The 18366-nt window shown below is 39.8% G+C and overlaps 1 protein-coding gene across 1 annotated transcript in view; it reads right to left on the bottom strand.

Moving 5' to 3' along the window:
* The window catches only part of npr3 (natriuretic peptide receptor 3), a 38287-nt gene extending 20531 nt beyond the window's left edge, over positions 1 to 17756 (bottom strand). The window contains exon 1 of the mRNA XM_084729352.1: positions 16799 to 17756. Within this exon, the coding sequence (XP_084585478.1) occupies positions 16799 to 17459 (661 nt within the window). The 5' untranslated portion in view covers positions 17460 to 17756. The remainder of the gene's footprint in view (positions 1 to 16798) is intronic.
* Positions 17757 to 18366: the final 610 nt, after the last annotated feature.

Genomic DNA, 18366 nt, shown 5'->3' on the forward strand with positions numbered 1-18366 from the left:
TCAAAAATCTGTTACAGAAAGTTGCCTTAAACTTTTAAGTTGTCTGAACGTTTTATTTTAGGTTTGTTTTCTTGATGAGAGGCAATGAAAACAATGAGATGACCTGTTATTCAGTCTAAATGTATTTATTTCTCACTTATAAAGTATTTAACACACACTGACAGCTTCAGTAATATGAATATAGCAGCCATGATATGAGTATATGGCTCCCCAAGTTCTGTTTTTTAAGCTGAATTCTTAACACACCAAACCACTCTTGTTAATGATGCAGTTTTTCTTACAGTACAGTCTATTTCTTAACTAGCCTGCACTAGTTTTTAGTGAGTCTGTTGCATTAATAAATGTAACTACATTCATTACTGAAGAAATTCCATTTGTCTTGGTCTCTCCACAGGAAAAAATGTCACCATTCACATAAATGTCTATAAGAACTGCATCTTTTAATAACAAATAATATTTTCCTCTCCCAACACTGTCCAGTTTGACTGAAGGTGAGTCAGCTCTGTTACATCATGTTGTTCATGTCAGCCACAGATCTACCTGTAATGCAATTATAACTGCACAGCCTCAGGCACTACCTTTGCCAGACCTGTTGGGTGATGACGTACTTACAGCCACAGTTTGGTAACCTGTATTTGCATTGAGGACACAGATGAACAGACAGTGCTGAGGATGTTTATTTTTATTTTTTTTACTTTTTCTATTTTTTTGTATTTATCACCATCATCATCATCAGAAGTTATGATACCTGGTACTGATTAAGTTCCCAGATCATTTTGGAAATGTGGTGACACCAACAGCAAAAAATCTGGTGGGTCATTAGGAGGTCAAAGCAAAAGTGTGCACACAAGAAATGTTGGTTACAAAATGGAGAACTGAGTGCACTCTGTACACCTCTACAGTAGGTACAATAAGTCAGTGAGGCAGGGGGTGAGTCTGAAAGGACAGTGAAATGTTAGAAAAACATCAGAGCTTGTCTAGCTGGTTTTTGGATCCAATTCCAGGTCGATAAACATCTGGAATTGTTCAGCTCTGGGTTTTTAAAAATTCTTTTGACTGTCCTCGGTCAGTAAAGTGTAAAATACTCAGGTAAGCAAGGGACAGTCTTTTAGTCAGCACTGAATGTGACTCTCACCCCTTTAAATGACAAATTATATGAGCTGCAGATAATTAACACTAATAAAACAATAATAATGTTAGTGCTCAATGCTTAATATTTTAGAAGGGTATTTTCTTCTTTTGTGGTATCATTTGTGGTCCTAACTAGCAGAGATTACAATTACATTTATTTATATCATTTTTTGTAACTAGTTACAAGTAAGTAGTTTCCAGCCCTGCTAGTATCCTGTTAGACATTTGTGTGAATTTTTGTCCTTTGTGAGGTCACAGTGACCTTTGACAACCAAAATCTAATCATTTCATCTTTGAGTCCAAGTGGACATTTGTGCCAAATCTGAAGAAATTTCCTCAGAGTGTTCCTGAGATATCGCACTCACGAGAATGTGATGAATGTGAGATTACTGTGACCTTTGGCTTTTGACCACCAAAATCTAACTGATTTGTCCTTGAGTCCAACTGGTCATGTGCATCAAGTTTGAAGAAATTCCCTCAATGCATCTTCAGACATCACATTCTACAGAATGGGATGATCCAAAAACATAATGCCTGTGGCCATGGCTGTCACCAGTGTGGAGCCATAAAGGTTTTTCAAGGATTTTCAAAAACTGAGAGTCACAGAGTTCTTCAACAGACAAGTCATGAATGTGCACAAATCAGTCCAGTGGTATGCAAGATCAGCTACAGAAAAGCTATAGGTCCGTTGATCATGCAAGTGATCCTGTGATCCCCTCCAGGCTCATGTGTGGTGGAGATAATCATGAAGACAACAATGGCAATAAAAGACATTAAAAATTCATCCTTTTACATAGAGTTGCATTGTTGGATGCACACACACACACTGAAAAGACATGAAAAAAGACATGGGGACAACATTCATTAAAATTGAGCCACTGCCCCTGAAAATGCCTGGGCATGACTCATCATTGGGGGTTATGTGTCAGACCATCTCTTTATCTTCACTTCTTCAGCAGAAAGATAAAGTACCCTAGTGATGAGAAGACCAGTTCTTTTAAGTAACCCAGTTTGTTTCACTCACCTCCACCCCCCAACCCAACCCTGACCCCCGCAGCTACATAGTTTAATGAATATTGTACATGCAGGATGAAACTGGCAAAAGGCCGGGACTCAGAGAAAAAGGTGCAAATAAAAATCCATCTGTTACTTCAGTGCCACAGACAGCTCCATGGATTCATCAATACTGCTGATATTTCAGAGCCGTGATCGGGGCCGCAGGTTCTAACTGTCCCAAACTCATAGGATCAATGAGTCAGACAGACTCACAAACTAAACAGCTCATTTGCATCTGCACTCACTCTGCTAAGGGATGGAGAGGGGGGACGGCAGGTCAACAAGGGGGATGGCAGCCCCACCTTGCCTCACAAGAAGGTTATGAGTTTGAATCCCAAACCAGCTGGGGGGCTGGAAAGTTTGTGGTCTCTCTGTGAGGAGTGTGCATGTTCTCCTAGTGTCAGGATGGGTTCTCTCCAGGTACTCCAGGTTCCTCCCACAGTCCAAAGACATGCAGGTTAATAGGTTAATTGGTGACTCTATGTATCAGCCTTGTGATGAACTGGTGACTTGACCTAGGTGTGCCCTGCCTCTCACTCAATGTCAGCTGGAATAGGGTCGAGCCCCCTTCAACCCTTCAAGGATAAATTATTACAGACAATGAATGAAAAAAGTTTGGAATGACCATAAAATATTCCTGATTATTTTAAAGTTATCAGAACTAATAAAACAAAGCCATGAAATTTAAATTAGATATTATGCTTAATTTATCTCCCCTAGTTTACTGTGTGTCCTGTCATGTTAACACCTGAACAAATCTTATATCTCAGTGGCACAACTAGTCTTGTGTGTTGATCAGTGTTGTGATTAAAGGTTTAGGTGGGAAGCAGAAGATTTTCAGATTTCATTGGGCTGGAGTATTCTTCAGGTTGGGAATGGCAGATTTAAGCAATCAAATGACATCAAACATGACATGTTTAGTGCAGTGGAAATAGAAGTTATACTGACATCAATTGTCATAATTTAAATACTAGGGATGTTAATGATTAATTATTAATGGGTTCATCTGCGTAAAGAATTTAACGTATTGAAAATGTATAATAATGTATAATCATTAATTCTGGTAATTTTTAATTCTGGTAATTTAATTGTGGTAATTACACCTCATTTGACCTTACTTTGTCAGGTGGAGGCATTTGTTGAAACAGGAAACTTAATAATTTATTGATTGCTTCAGGAAAATGCACAAAATTTGCAACCCCTTTAAATACTGAAACTCAGCATGAACAAGCTTCATCTTTCACTCTCAGTTATCCAAATTATCCATATTGATACATGTACCAGCTGCACCACTAATGAAACCCGTCAGTGAGAAGAATGGCATAGAGGAAACAACAGTGCAGTGTAAGTGATTGTGTCATCAGTGAGGTTCTCCAACAGTATCACAACACCTGTAATTACACACACTGCTGTTGCTATTTATAGTGCCCCTACCACTAATTTATCATGCATATCTGTAAACCATCACCATGGACTCACACAGTATCTCAATCATCATTAAGAATCATCAGAAGGAGCAGTGATCAATTTATAGAGCTCATATTGAAGCAGACTTTCAAGATCGAATAAAAAGATTGTTAACAGGAAAATAATATGTTCCAATGTAAATATGGATGATCAAATTCATCACTTCATTTAAAATTAAGTGAAGTTAAAATCTGTAAAATAGTCAGTAAGACTGGCAAACAACACCTGAGGCACAGGTCTTGTTTTCAAAGGAGGCCAGACAATGTGAAAATACCTGAGGGCCAACTGCACCTCCTGTCATACTTTTCTACCCTAATAATAACAGATACAACCGCACTGCGTTATTAAAGTTTATTTAATGAGAGGGCTGATACTGAGATCTGAATTGCAGCACACAGGCCTGGTCTGGTTTCTGAGCGGTGGTTGAAATCTGTGACATATCACATAGATGAAGATCTGTTAGTCTGGACCTCAAGCAGTTCTGCCAGAACATCTGGATGGTCGCCTACAGTTCATACACCCCGTCCCCTCCATGTTAGCAGATGATACTTGGGCCCAACAAAGAAAAGCACACATCAAATAAATTTTTCCCCAAAGTGTTTTCTGTTATTTTAGGTAGTTCTTATCATGCCGATGTTTGGTCAAGTGTTCACTTTTCTATAAGTTTGGTTTTAATTAGTTATTTGATGCTTTAAAAAAGTGCTGCACAGACTCTAATTCCACATTATGTCACTGGTGCAAATGGAAAAACCCATATCCAGGATAATTTAGCTTCATTTTTGTACAGTTGGAGCAAGTTATTCCTCTAAAGTTATTTCATTATATAAAGCTGGAGATAAACATCTTTTACTTATCTTTTACTAATTACAGGTCTCTGTCATTGCTCACACAGTTCTCTAAAATATTGGAGAATCTCTTCATTGGAAAGTATGGCTTCAGAAGAAACAGATCAATGATAGAGTTAATAGACGAAATAACAACTTGTATAGATGATAAAAAAATATATACACTATGAGTATTTATTAACCTTAGCTTGTGACATATGAATCAGTAAAGCAGAAAGGTATGGCATCAGACGGGTCATGTTGAACTGACTTAAAAACTATATACAAAACCAATAATTTGTGCAATAGGTGACAACAAGTCTTCGTGTTTGGATATTACTTGTGGAGATGAATTTCTGCGTGTGATACTAGACCACAAAACGTACTGGAAACTGCATAAAACGTATGTACAAACAAAGCTGACGAGAAACCTTGCAGTTCTGGGCAAAGGTAGGCACATACTGAATTGTAAAGCATTGTATACTCTGTACTAGGGATGTGTTTTTGCCTCTAATTGGTTTTTGGTTTGTTTTGTTGCTCAACAGTTCTTGTCAAAGAAGCAAACAGGAGTTCATGATGAGTTGTGTCCAAGCATCACGTGTTTGTTCTGTGTGTACAAAACAATATTATTTTGTTTTTGGCACTGAGAATCCACAGTGTATTATTAAAAAACAAACTAATGTTCTCATCTGAAAACTGTAATTTGTGCATTTTTTGGTATATTTTATATCTGGCTGTTATGCAGCTAACACTTCTTGTCAAAGACAAAACAGGTATACAGGATGGGTTGTGTCCACAGCATCCCTGGTGTGCTGCTTTAGATGACCTGTACAGTATTTTCAAAGACTCCTGCATAATTTAATGTTCTTAATAAGATGCTGTTTGGAATGATTTTCAATATAATAAATACTGAAGACTAAGAGTAAGTGTACAGTATGTTTTCTACATTTAATCTTAGCGATAAAATTGAGGTACAGTGTGACAAAAATTTGTGCAGCCCCCGGCAACAATCAGGGCTTCTCATGTGGCCCCTTAGGAAAAATAATTGCCCACCCTTGCTCTAAGGTGTTATGCAGCTACCCACCACTAGTCAGAGCTGCAGCCCCGTCAGACAGCAGCCCCTCTCGCCCAGTACAATGGCCCACCCAAATGTTGTTCACAAAGTGGACAGATGGACAGACAGCTTGTAAACCAGCCCAGTGTGGCAATGTTTGAATCTCAAAAATGAAAATAAGGTTGAATGTAGGCTGTGACAGAACAAACTGGCATATAACCACTCAACTGGAGCAATGTGTGGCCACAGTCAGTATAGACATGGACATTAATCTGCAAGCAGAGCAGCTGCTGCTGGTAGCACTGCTAGAATTAGCCACATTGTGTGGCTTAACTAACATCAGCTGCAGGTAACCAATGCTGTTTACTCACAGACACTGTGACCCTTTTCATTCCGAAAAGGTGAAGCATTTAGTGAGTTGTTGTCATGTTTTGTAGGTTAATGTGCAATGTTGTATTGTATGGCACAATGTGCCACACAATTCAGCAGCATTTAAAATATGATTGTAGACTTTGTTTTATGGCTTCAAATACAGAGCATTTTTTCAGAAAGTGGTTAACATTGTGCTCAATTTTAACTGCTTTCATTTGCATTTAGTGAACAGGGTAATTAGTCCCCAAGAACATCCCTACTCTGTACTGCTGTCTGGTAATACCATATTTGAATTATTATGTAGAGGTATGGAGAAACACGTATATATAAGCAACCTACAATAGAGCTGTAAGGTGGAGGGTGGGATAATGTAAAAAAGGGGAAATTAAATCTGAAACAATGTTTTCACACCAATTTTAACAGCATGTGTTTATCAATTTGTGGGGTGATTCTGTGGAACGCACTGCAGGAATGAATCAAACAAAGTAAAAATATTAGGCATTTTAAAGTTGTACTATATATATAAAAATGAGGAAGTAAAGGGAAGGGAATGTAAAGCATGTTAAGGGAGATACTGTTGTTATTGGTTTTCTCTTGTCACATTCTTTATTATGTGCTGTAATTGTGGGGATGGTCACTGGGATGGAGAGTGGATTTATGTAACTCATTGATTACTGATGGATTAGTCAGTCCCTCCAGGATTTTACAGGCTATTTTTGAGATTGTCACGGCCTAAAATGCCTGATTTCACAGCAGTTTTTCTAAAAATATTGCAGCACATGTTGTGATGTTTTCAGGCTTTTTTCACAATGAAATTGTGGGAGCAAGTGAAAACTGCAAAAGAAAGAAGTGATTTTTTTTATAATTCATTACAATCAAAGGCAACATGTCCTATGGGGAACAAAACCACAATCTCTTCTGAGTGTTCTAAGTAACCTCACCAAAAAGGTGAGTACAAAAAGTACAAAAACTGAAGAAGTGCACAGAGTGTTGATGAATGTCAATAACAATGACAAACCTTTCAGTTCCTGTGACAAAATAAAAACATATAAGTGCAAAAAACTAGTGAATAATAATGATGCACATGTACACCGTATTGAACATTAATGAACAAAATAAAACACAGGAAATACTAAGGCCAGCAAAACTGTCGTGGCGGGATCTACGCAGGACCCCCCGCTCCGGTCCTCTGTGTGTCTGTGCCTGGCTGCCTGCGTGTGTTGCTGTCACGGTTGCCTAGAGACAGACACCACACACCGGCGCTGCTCACAACACCCGCGCCTTTTAAAAATGTCCACTACAACCAATACTCCACCATCACCCCTTTACTAAAAACACTGGCACAAAATAAAACATACCACTGCTGCGGGCGCCCCACCCCACGGAGTCAGGCCCGTGGTGGTCATGGCCCTGAGGAGCTGTGGTGGGCGTCCCTCATTTTCATTTCTGAAAGGTGGCAACCCTATCTCTGAGCTTTTCTTTGTGCCTTCGGTGCAAGGTGTTGGACTGCTTAAAGTACGGTGCTAACCCGAATCTCATGACGTATCCAATTTTGTCCTTGCCACAGGTGAACGTCTTAGCGATGTCCGAATCCGGAAACATCGATTTAAAAATATCAGAAATGCCTTTGTTTGAGTTCAATGAGTGGTGATTCACCGCTGTGTTGAGACACCAAATAACCGTTGGTGTGCCGCCCATAGCCACCCTTATGTCAGCAGACGATGAGGCAGAGGTCGTGGTCGTAGCTGTGTTGGCTAGCTCAGCTGTCACGATACCAGGTGGTCGTGTTGCTGGTGGAGCACAGAAAGATGCTATCGACAGCTGCTGCTGTCTGCGGCCAACGGCAGTCTTGTGGCTAGTACCTTGCATATGAGACTTAACTGCATTTATGCCCATTGATGCAACGCTATCGTTTTCTTGTAAAGTGTGCAATAGGCTTCCCAGTTGTTATTTTTGACCGGCTTTATCCAGTCTTTGAATTCGGGCATCTTGAGCCAGGAGTCCGAGAACTTGCACTTCCCCATTTTTGTTTTCTTCTCCTCTGTTTGGGCGCCAGAACATTCGCAGTCGCGTGACGTCGCACCCGTACGCGCGCGGACCCGAGGCGATCTAGCTCCGAGTACGCCACCTACACATCGTTGTTTGTAATCGTCGCGAGGAGGAAAATAAATATTCATGGGTACTTTTTGGAGTCAAAGCTTGAATACCAATAAAATTTAATACCTCAGAAAATCGCGATTAAGACTTTTTAATACTTTTTAAGACCCCGCGGACACCCTGTTATCGTTTGTTTGTTTCTGAATTTTTTTTTCTAAATGTAAATTTTATTTTTTTTTAAATGTTCTAAATAAATAAATAAACAGAAGTTGAGACACAATGTCCATCTTTATTTTACACTCAGTGGTCTGCCATACAAATATGTGGAACCAAACAAGCTCTGCTTTTTCTTTGCAAATGTTTGCATTTCTAGGAATCTGCCTTTATCCAGCTGCTGGTAAGAGTTCACAAAAGAAAGTGGCTGAATGTTCTGCAGGACAATGAGCTCCAAAACTGGACTTGACAGCTACTGCATACCTCTTTGTTTGCGTACTAATATTGTGTTGTGGAGAGATGAAACAGTGCTGCAGCCCTGGTTCATACCAGGACATCATGAAATCCTGACAGTACAATTTTTAATACCATCAAAAATACAGATGCTCCTCTCCCTATTACACTGATATGGAGATGCTATATTGAGGTGATATATTGTAGAGCTCAGCCTACACCACCAGGGGTCTGTCTCTGTACAGGTGGACAAGACAGTGCAGCTAAGAAACACGGCGTCTGGGGAATAAAGTTACAGAACTAACTACTGAAAAAGAGACTGAAGCAGGTCGCGAGTGTGTGTTGTTTCCCACCTGCAGGAGAAACGTCAGCTCCATCTATGTTGAGGAAGGACCATCTGCGCTGGAGTGCAGTCAGGTTGAGCAGCTTCACACAAGTTTTATACAAATACCAACATAATACCGTATACTGTAGTGTAATGACAGGAAGGTATGATGGTATGAGAAAATAGGTATCGCCCAAGCCAATCAAACAAGAACCATTGACATAGGTGGTGATAGATGGCTTTGGAGCAGATCAAGTTAATAGTTGACAACAAATGTCAAATGTCATTTGTCATAAAATGTCATAACCCTTGTTGGTGAATGATACATTGGAGTTCAGCAGTGTTGCCACTATGTTTGCTGACTTAGTAGAAGAAGAAGAAGAAGAAGAAGAAGAAGAAGAAGAAGAAGAAGGCGGCATACTTTATTAATAACTGAGCGAAAATTACATTCTTTTCACTCCGTTGTAATTTTGTACATACATACACAGGCCCGAAATACACTCACATGCACAAACAGTACCTATAAACATGCATCTGAGAGAGGTGTCAGAGCGAGGGGGCTGCACACATACATATAAGTCAAGTGCCCCGCGCAGTTAGGGGTTTGGTGTCTTGCTCAAGGGCACCTCAGCCGTGCCCAAGAGGTGAACTGGCACCTCTCCAGCTACCAGTCCAAACTCTGTACTTTGGTCCATGTGGGATTTAAACTGGTGACCCTTCAGTTGCCAAGCTAGATATTCCACTTAGTCATTATGGACATGCCATTGATAGTGATTCCACTAACAAGTAAAATAAATCTACTGCTCTTGTCTGGCCTTTGAGACTATGGAGGTCAAGCTCTTATTTTCAGGTCATCATCAATTCCTGTTGATGATATTTCATCAGTTTTCAGGGCCATGGTATTATGAGTATTATGACCCAAACAAACATTTCAAATAATTTCTTCTTTTTGGGGCAAATGTTCTCCACCATTCTCATTAGACAATCTTTGATAAACTCACCCTCTGGAAAATGTTTGTCAGGCTTTACTTCTAATGTGCGGTCACTCCACCACTTGTCATGTGCATTAGCATGGTTTGTCTCTTGAACATGAATTCCTTAGCAACGGTAACAGTCTGTTTGCAAATTAGGCAAACAAATGTTTCAGCTTTCAGTTGCGAAATGTTGGAATTTTCATAGCTCCTGGAAGTAGCGACCCTCGTTATCAACCTCTCTCTTTTTAGCTGCAGTGTTCATGACAAAAACTACCAACCGGTAGCTGAAAGGGGTCACCAGTGTGACCAGACAAAGCAACAGAATAGTGTTGCCATCCTGAGGTGAAAAGAGAAACGATGACTGGAACTTCTATGATTCACTCATTCTGTTTGACAGTGCCATTGTGATTAGCCTGTAGGATGGACTTTGGAAGGTTTCATCTTTCAACTTATATTTGATGTCCACCTCATCATTTCTTTCTTCACATTTACATACTTCTTTAACAAACACCAGGTGTGATAGTTCACCCAAAAATGAAAATTCACTCAATATCTACTCACCCGTGTTGATGTGAGGATGGGTGAAGATCTCCAGTTCACAAAACACTCCTGGAGCTTCAGTGGAAAACAGCGTTGCAGCCAAATCCAGTACAACTGAAGTGAATGGTGACCAGTTTTAAAATGTAAAAAAAAGAACACAAAAAACCCATAAAATGTCTCCATACTGCTCATGTGGTGTAATCATTTACTTAGCCTCTCAGACCTGATCTGCGTGAACACGCCTGAAGCGGACACAGGCTCTCACCCAAGCGGCGCAACGCGAGATATACGAGATCTCGCAATGCCTTCACATCTGTGTTCACATGGTACCTGGATGTGACTCAGACAACAGAGAGACATCTGCTCACAAATAGTGACTTTTTATGCACACAGTTGCACACAGAAAATGGCCAAGGACTTTAACAGAGAAGAGGAACATAATTTCTTTGCTGCAGCTGTGCCGCTTGGGTGAGAGCCTGTGACTGCTTCAGGCGTGTGCACGCAGATCAGGTCTGAGAGGCTATAGTTGACATTTAGGCTAAAAACAAGGTGTAAATGGCGTCTTTTTGGGTCAAATTTTTGGACCCATTCTTGGATTACACCACACAAGCGGTATGGAGACATTTTGTGGGTTTTTTGTGTCCTTTTTTATACATTTTAAAACTGGTCACCGTTCACTTCAATTGTACTGGATTTGGCTGCAACGCTGTTTTCCACTGAAGCTCCAGGAGTGTTTTGTGAACTGGAGATCTTCACCCATCCTCACATCAGCACAGGGGTGAGTAGATATTGAGTGAAATTTCATTTTTGGCTGAACTATCACTTTAAGTGTGGGGAAATGCAAATGTGGTTCATGTGCCTACAGATCATTTGTACGTCTGGCTCCTGCATCAGTCCTGTTTGCAAACCAGTACCCAACCTGCACCCACAAAGCTCAGTTCACAACTAATCACTGAGGGAAAGAGTACACTGGTGAAATATTACTCAAATACTGCTAAACTACAAGTCAAACCACTGTTGTTGAAAAATACTTGAGTTAAGGGTTTTTAACACTGCATTTAGCCCCAGGTTAAGAGAGCAGTTAGCCCCAGGCTAAAGGAGTTGTTAGCCTAGGACTTAAAAGAGTTTTCACACTGGCACAATCCTGAACATTCCGAAGTGGGCTAACCCTGACTTTAGCCTGGGGCTAGCTGGTCCTGCTCTGGAGCAGGGTTAGCCCCAACCTTGTGGGGTTATCCTCTTAAAATCGACTAACCCCAAGGCTAAAAAGCATCAGTGTGAAATAGAGCTAAAACATTAGAAAAAGAAGATAACCAGCCAGGGTAACGCAAAACACCTCTGTGGGTGTACAGAGGCTTTAGCTAGAAGTAGGGCAGTGTGAATCATCTAACCCTGGGCTTAGCTTAATTCTGGGTTAACAATGTGTGTGTGAAAAGAGGCTAAGTTAGGCCAGGGTTAACTCGTAGCCCAGAGCTAAGGATAGCCCTGGGCTAAGAATATGCAGTATGAAAAGCTCTTAAAAGTACCAAGTATTCTTCTCAAAAACTACTCAGTTACTTTTTAACCATTGATGTTCACCATCAATAGCAGCATTCAATTAAAGGGGTTCCTGTTTCTCCAAATTTTCAGTCTCAATGACTCCCCACTCCTGCTTTGTTCTGCTCAGTGGTTACGCTCACCTCTCCAAACCCAGGTCTGCTGGAGCATTTTTTTTTGTCCGGTTGTCATTGGACTGTTTGCAATGGCTACAAAACATAGACGAAAAATTTGCTATTAATTCTAATTATAGTCTTACTCAGTAGCAAATTAGTAGATTACATAGTGCATAACGCATACTTAAGTATGACTAAATTTACAGAACATAAAAGTGCAAACACACAATGGCACAACACCTGAGTTAAAGGACCAATATGTATGATTAAGTGTCATCTTGTGGTGAGATGGTAAGCACCTCACCTCATTCCTCCCTATCTTAGCATAGAGAGAACCTAAACAGCCACAACACATTTTTAAAAATGCCAAAAGTCATATCTAGAACCAGTGGTTTGTCAGTTCTGGGCTACTGTGGAAACACGGTGGATCAACACAGTGCCTCCATGGTGGAGGACCACACACACAACAAATCTTATTTTCAAGTAATTATACGCTAATGATAAAGATACTTATGAATATTACATGCCATTTCTGCCATATTCTGCCAGTAAATCTTACACACTCTACCTTTAATTTGATGCCTCCATGATGCAGAGCCAACCTGAGCTCCAAACATTGTACTTTTGCTAAATGTAATAAAGAAAAACTAAACTGAAGGATAGTGTTCTACAGTGAGTCCTTGTCAAACAGATAATAAGCACATGCACAATGGCCTGCCTCTCCCTGCTAACACTGCTCAGTTGAAAGCTGTAAAATCTCTGCTGAAACCCTTCAAACCTCTCCATTAAGCACCTGACATGCTGGGAATACTAATTCCCTGCCATCAGGTTCACTTTGTGGCGCTGCAGCATTTAGCATGTATAATATATGCTAATTTATACAACAGCCACTGCTGTGATATGAGGTGATGTAATCAGGATCTGCTACTGTATGACCAGAGAACTGTAGCCAACTAGCTGCTTATCAGTGCTGAAGAAGCAACACAGAGGCAGCCTCTCATTTGGTTTCACTTTACAAAAGGAGAAAAGTGCTAGTAGTCAACCAGACTTAACATAACAAGTGCATGCACATTTACATTAGACTAGTAGCCTTGTATGTGGAAGATCTAGTAGTCCAACTATTGCTAATAATTAATGCATGATGTTATGTAAAAAAAAAAAAAAAAAAATCAAAATGAGTTGTTCATTGCAAAAGCATTTTGTTACCCTGGGGTCACTTTTTTCCCAAAAGAATTGTATGCTATTTGTTGTGAATGTCATGTGCGTGCATCATACTTTTTATTTGTCAGGGGTTGTTATAGGAAAACAAACGATGGAACATTTTTAACTGGCCTATTCTCTACAATAGAACAATTGCTTTCAATTAACAAATTAGTTACACATAAACGTCTCATCTGAGAGACTGAAAGCCATCTGTCCTGAAAATTGTGCAGAAGAAGACAATGACAGTGTATCACATGACTGAGCTCTAATCACTCACAGCTTTAGCCCACATGGAGAGAGGGCGTCCCATTTTGCTCACTTGCTCTTTGCCAATTCCTAATCCTCTAAACAATTTGAAGCAACTGACCCGTGTGGCTCCGCACGCAGAACGTTATGTAAGTATGTGTGAGTGATGACGGGTGCGGGGGGAGCAAGGACAAATCAAAGCAGATACCCATCACCAGTTTTCTCCTCAGTGTCGGCTCCTGCTACAGGAGGGATGGCTGAAGAGGCTGCAGCTAAATATTGTTATTAACCTCAACATTTTTTTCAATTATTAATCAATGAGCCCATTGAGATACTCACATTCTTGTTTTGTCTGAGCAATAAAACATTTAGTTGATTAATCAATTTGTCAATTAACAGAAAATTGATCAGCAACTATTCTGACAGCCAATTAAATATTTATGTATTTTCCAGCAAAATGACAGACTAGTTGCAAGTTAAAGGGCAGATTTACATTTCTATCAACCTGTGAAGTCATTCCTGTCCACACTTCATCTGAATTAGAGCTGCATGATACGATAAAGAAAGTTGCAATTGTTTGTCAAATATTGTGACTGCGATATGATTCACAATTATTAGGAATGATTTTTGCATCACAATTTTCATCTACTAAACTACTAAAATCCTGATGATGTGAGATTTGTTGGGATCTGTTCTGAACAAACATATTTTCTAAAGAGATTTGTAGGCCAGTACACCTCTGCAGCACTTCATTGTAATACTGTCTATAACCCATTTTACAATTATCAGAGAAAAATGCAGCTCCTGTGATTTAGATATTGCACTTGGCCATATTATGATTTCCATAATGATTCAACCAATTGTGCAGCTCTAATTTAGTTCTTACCATGGTTGGAGTATAAGTGATGGGATCAAATCCACAAACTGTTTTTGGTAAAGAATATTTTCTGAAGCTGAGCTGAAGCTACTGTAATATGAGGCTTCAGCAGTCTGACTGAGACAAATTAAAAGATTATCTTTCAGAATTGGCCTCTTTAATATAATATTCTCTCTGTTTCTAAATAGTGTTAATTTGATGAGCTGCAGTAGAGAGAGAGTTAAACAAAAAGAGACTTTGGTCATAAAAAGACTGTTACTTTGAAAGATATCACTTTAAATCAGTCTGCTGAAGCCTCATATTACTATGAGTTAAACTTCAAAGTGAAAACTATAATATACATCATAATATAATTTATACATACACATATATGTACTGAATATCTGTACTCGAGTACAAATACTGTTACATTACTAAAATATAACTCAATTACAAGTAAATGTACTGGTGTTAGAAATAGACTTCAGTAAGGGTATGTTAAATATCCATGAATGTATTGCAAATTGGTTCAATTCTTAATGGCAACTAATCAATTGATGATTAAACATTAACATCCTTACTCCAGATGTGTGCTGCCACAGTGTTTTGTTTTGTTTCTCATTTGTATGTCATTATTTTCATTGGCCCATTTGTGATCACATCACCTTGTTGGCTACTAAAGTGCAGAAGAAAGGTTTGGATATTAATTCAAGTAACTAAGTAGATTACATCCTGTAATGCATACTTAAGTACAAGTAAAAGTACAGACTTGAAAACCTCCTCATAAAAGTAGAAGTACCCAAAAAAATACTTAATTACATTAATTTGAGTATTTTTAATTAATGTGCGTATTATTGTAAGACATTTTTAAACTGTCCTTTAATCATGAGGACTTGCTGGTTTTCTGTCTTATGTTATCATCAGCTAACTTTGGACTAAATACTGAGAGCATATTTGTGAGACCAATTGTTAGTAAAGCCTGAATTCAGTGCCTAAAGGTATGTTGCATCAAAGCAAGAAAATCTTTGCCTTTTTTTCTGGTTATAGGCTGATGATTAAACTTGGACCTGATTGGTCATTACTGTGGATTTATCTTTTTCTATCTTTTTTTCTGGTTTTAGAGCAGGTAAGAGTGAAACCAGCAGTGGCACATAATCTCATCATGTAATATGTGAATAGCTAAATCAGTTTCACCTTTGATGAGTTTTCTTTTAATTGTGAAATTGACTGACTCCGACATGATGTCACATTACAATGTGAAAATATGAACCCCAAGCCCCAAAATCAATCATGTGAGATTTTAGGGTACATTAATTATCATGAATTCATACAGGACCTCATGCATGAAAAAACATGAATTCATTCATGCATTACATCATGAGGAATTCACAAGAATTTACAGCATCTCACTATGACTTAATGCAAAACAATGTTATTCCAGTCATGAATAAGATTCCTGAGTTATTTATGATGTTCATGTCTTTTACACAGGAAAGTCTGCAGTGACAGTGCAGTACAGTACAGTGTTGTAATCATGATTAACTCAGCATTACTTCTTCATGACTTCATCTCGTTTGTGGCCCTTCAAATAAATTGCTGACCCACGCTGTAACACCAAGAAAAAAACTTGTGGAATAATTGTGAAAGCACGTGTTAACCATTTGTTGCTTATGCACAGGCCTACATGATACATACACATGCATGATAACTCCTAACTGACTGACTTTCCAAATAGATAATACCCAAATATACATAAGGACTGACTTTATTTGAAGGGCCACAAACATGAAGAATTCATGCTGAGTTAGTCATGACTGCAACACTTGAAATTAAACATGAGCACTGGTGTGACTGGTCAGTTTTTTGCCCTGGAGACTTGCTTATAAAGATGACATGGACATCATTAATAACTCATCAGTCATGATGATTGAAATACCTTAGTTGTTGCTTTAATTAGTGTCCCGTTCTTGCATTTAAAAGGATAGTTCGCCCAAAAATGAAAATTCAGTCATTATCTACTCACCCTTGTTCTGATTGGGGGTTGGGTTTATTTTGTTAGTACACAAAACACTGCAGGAGTTTCACAGGAGAAGAGAGTTGCAGAATCTTCCAAACAATGGAAGTGAACAGTGACCAGTTTTCAAACTTCAAAAACAACTGGAAAAAAAACAAACAAAAAATACAAAACAGAAAATGCTCCCATACTAGCCCTCATTTTTTAGTCACAAGACTTGGATTACACCAGATGAGCAGTACAAAGACATTTGATGTTTTTATTCTGTTGTTTTTTATGTTTGAAAACTGCTCACCATTCACTGGATCATGACTGGATTTTAATTTTTGGGTGAACTATCCCTTTAAGTCCTGCACGCGATAGGTCTCAAGTTAATTCTTGTACATTCCTGGCAGTGCATGAATTCATATATGAATTTATGATAACAACTCAGGTAGCTTTATTATAAAGTGTTGCTTTAAACTGTTGACTTAAATTTGTTATTTGTGTGGTTTTGTGTATTTTGGAGGTTACAGTCGGACGCATTGAAAACTTCCTCACCTTCAGTGTCGTAGATGTTGTGGAGGATGTCTTCAGTGTCCAGCTGCTCCCCCTGGGTGAATGCATACGACTTGATGTTGAAGTCCGCCATTAGGTGATAGACGCCCTCCAGGGTGAAGTAACAGTTCCGCTCCTCTTTGTCGTCCTCGTAGATAAGCAGCGCGCTCCTCCAGGTGAAGTGCTCGAACATCGCGGTGAACGTCTCTGCCATCTTCACGTAGGACGGAGCGATGCGGGTCAGGTGCGAGTACTCGGAGCTCTTGCTGCTGAAACCGGCGGCCAGGGCACCTGCTGACACCACCGGAATGTCCCAGTGGGACGCCAGCCGCACCACCGCCGCAGCCTCGTACTCGCACACCGGACCCAGGATCAGGTCTGGCTTCTGTCCACACGAGCGGTCCACCAGCCTGAACATGGCATCATTGACACAGTCCGAGTTCTCGAAGTGGATGTTGAAGTGGAAGCCGGAGAACTGTTCGTCTGTCAGCAGCCGCTGCTGTGCGTAACGGATCGCCGGGGCTACGCGCGTGTGTGAGAACAGGTAGGAGTTATTCTGAGGCAGGAACACCAACACATCTATGTCCTCCGTGAAGGTGTCTGTCAGGACAGGACTCAGGAGCGTCAGAAAGTACACACACAGAGCGCTGAGGTCTGGCATCATGTGTCTTTTCAAAGATCAGGCAGAGTGTTGCAGAGATGTTCTTCAAATGTTTCTTTCTCCAACTTGGCTCCACTTGGTGTTGTTCATAGAGCTGCAGACACAAAGCTCCCCGCTCTTAATGCTCAATAACTGTATTTGTCTTTTAAAGAAACGAATCAGCCAGAATGTGCGTGTTTTACTCTGCATTGAGAGTTCCTGCGAAGGCTCCTGAACCTCCTCAGATATGCTCTCTGCAGTTGATCGTGCCAGGCTCGGTCCTCCAGCTCAGCTCAGCTCAGCCAGCAGAGCAGCAGCAGCTACACACGCTGGCTCCGGCCTGAGTTTTGAAGCATCTTTTCAGGATGAGTCCTGCGTCATCGGAGCGCTGCGCACCTCCTTCTTAAAGCGACACTGCCAGCAGCTCACAATGAACCTCTTCAGTGCAGCACCAGTTACTGTAGTTAGTGGGAATGATGGTTCTGTCAGCCTGAAAACAACTACCAAATACACAACTGTTTTTATTCATAATGAACATTTACCGGGGGAGGGGGACGGCCTCTGCCAGCATAAAAACTATTTCATGCAAGGGTAATTAACAGACACTGAATGGCTAATGCAGAAAAGTAAATAATTATGATAACCACAATTATACACCATTTTTAGTATCTTTAATGCAAGAAATGCAGCCTAACGTATGTTACAACAAGAAATTACATGAACCAAGTACATAAAAAGACATGGAAAGAATGTCATAATTAATGGAAAATAAGATGGAAAATAAAGCAACCTGGTAATACTAATAAAAATAATATAGAGATTAGAATAGACTACATAAAATGAAACTAGATAGAGAATAAACTTAAAAACCTGACCAGTCTCAGCAGCAAGCAGAGTTGTAAGTGCACATGTACTTTTATAGCCGTGGTTA

This window comes from Lutjanus erythropterus, chromosome 10, assembly GCF_056507025.1.
Source record: "Lutjanus erythropterus isolate fLutEry1 chromosome 10, fLutEry1.hap2, whole genome shotgun sequence".
Taxonomy (NCBI): Eukaryota; Metazoa; Chordata; class Actinopteri; order Lutjaniformes; family Lutjanidae; genus Lutjanus; species Lutjanus erythropterus.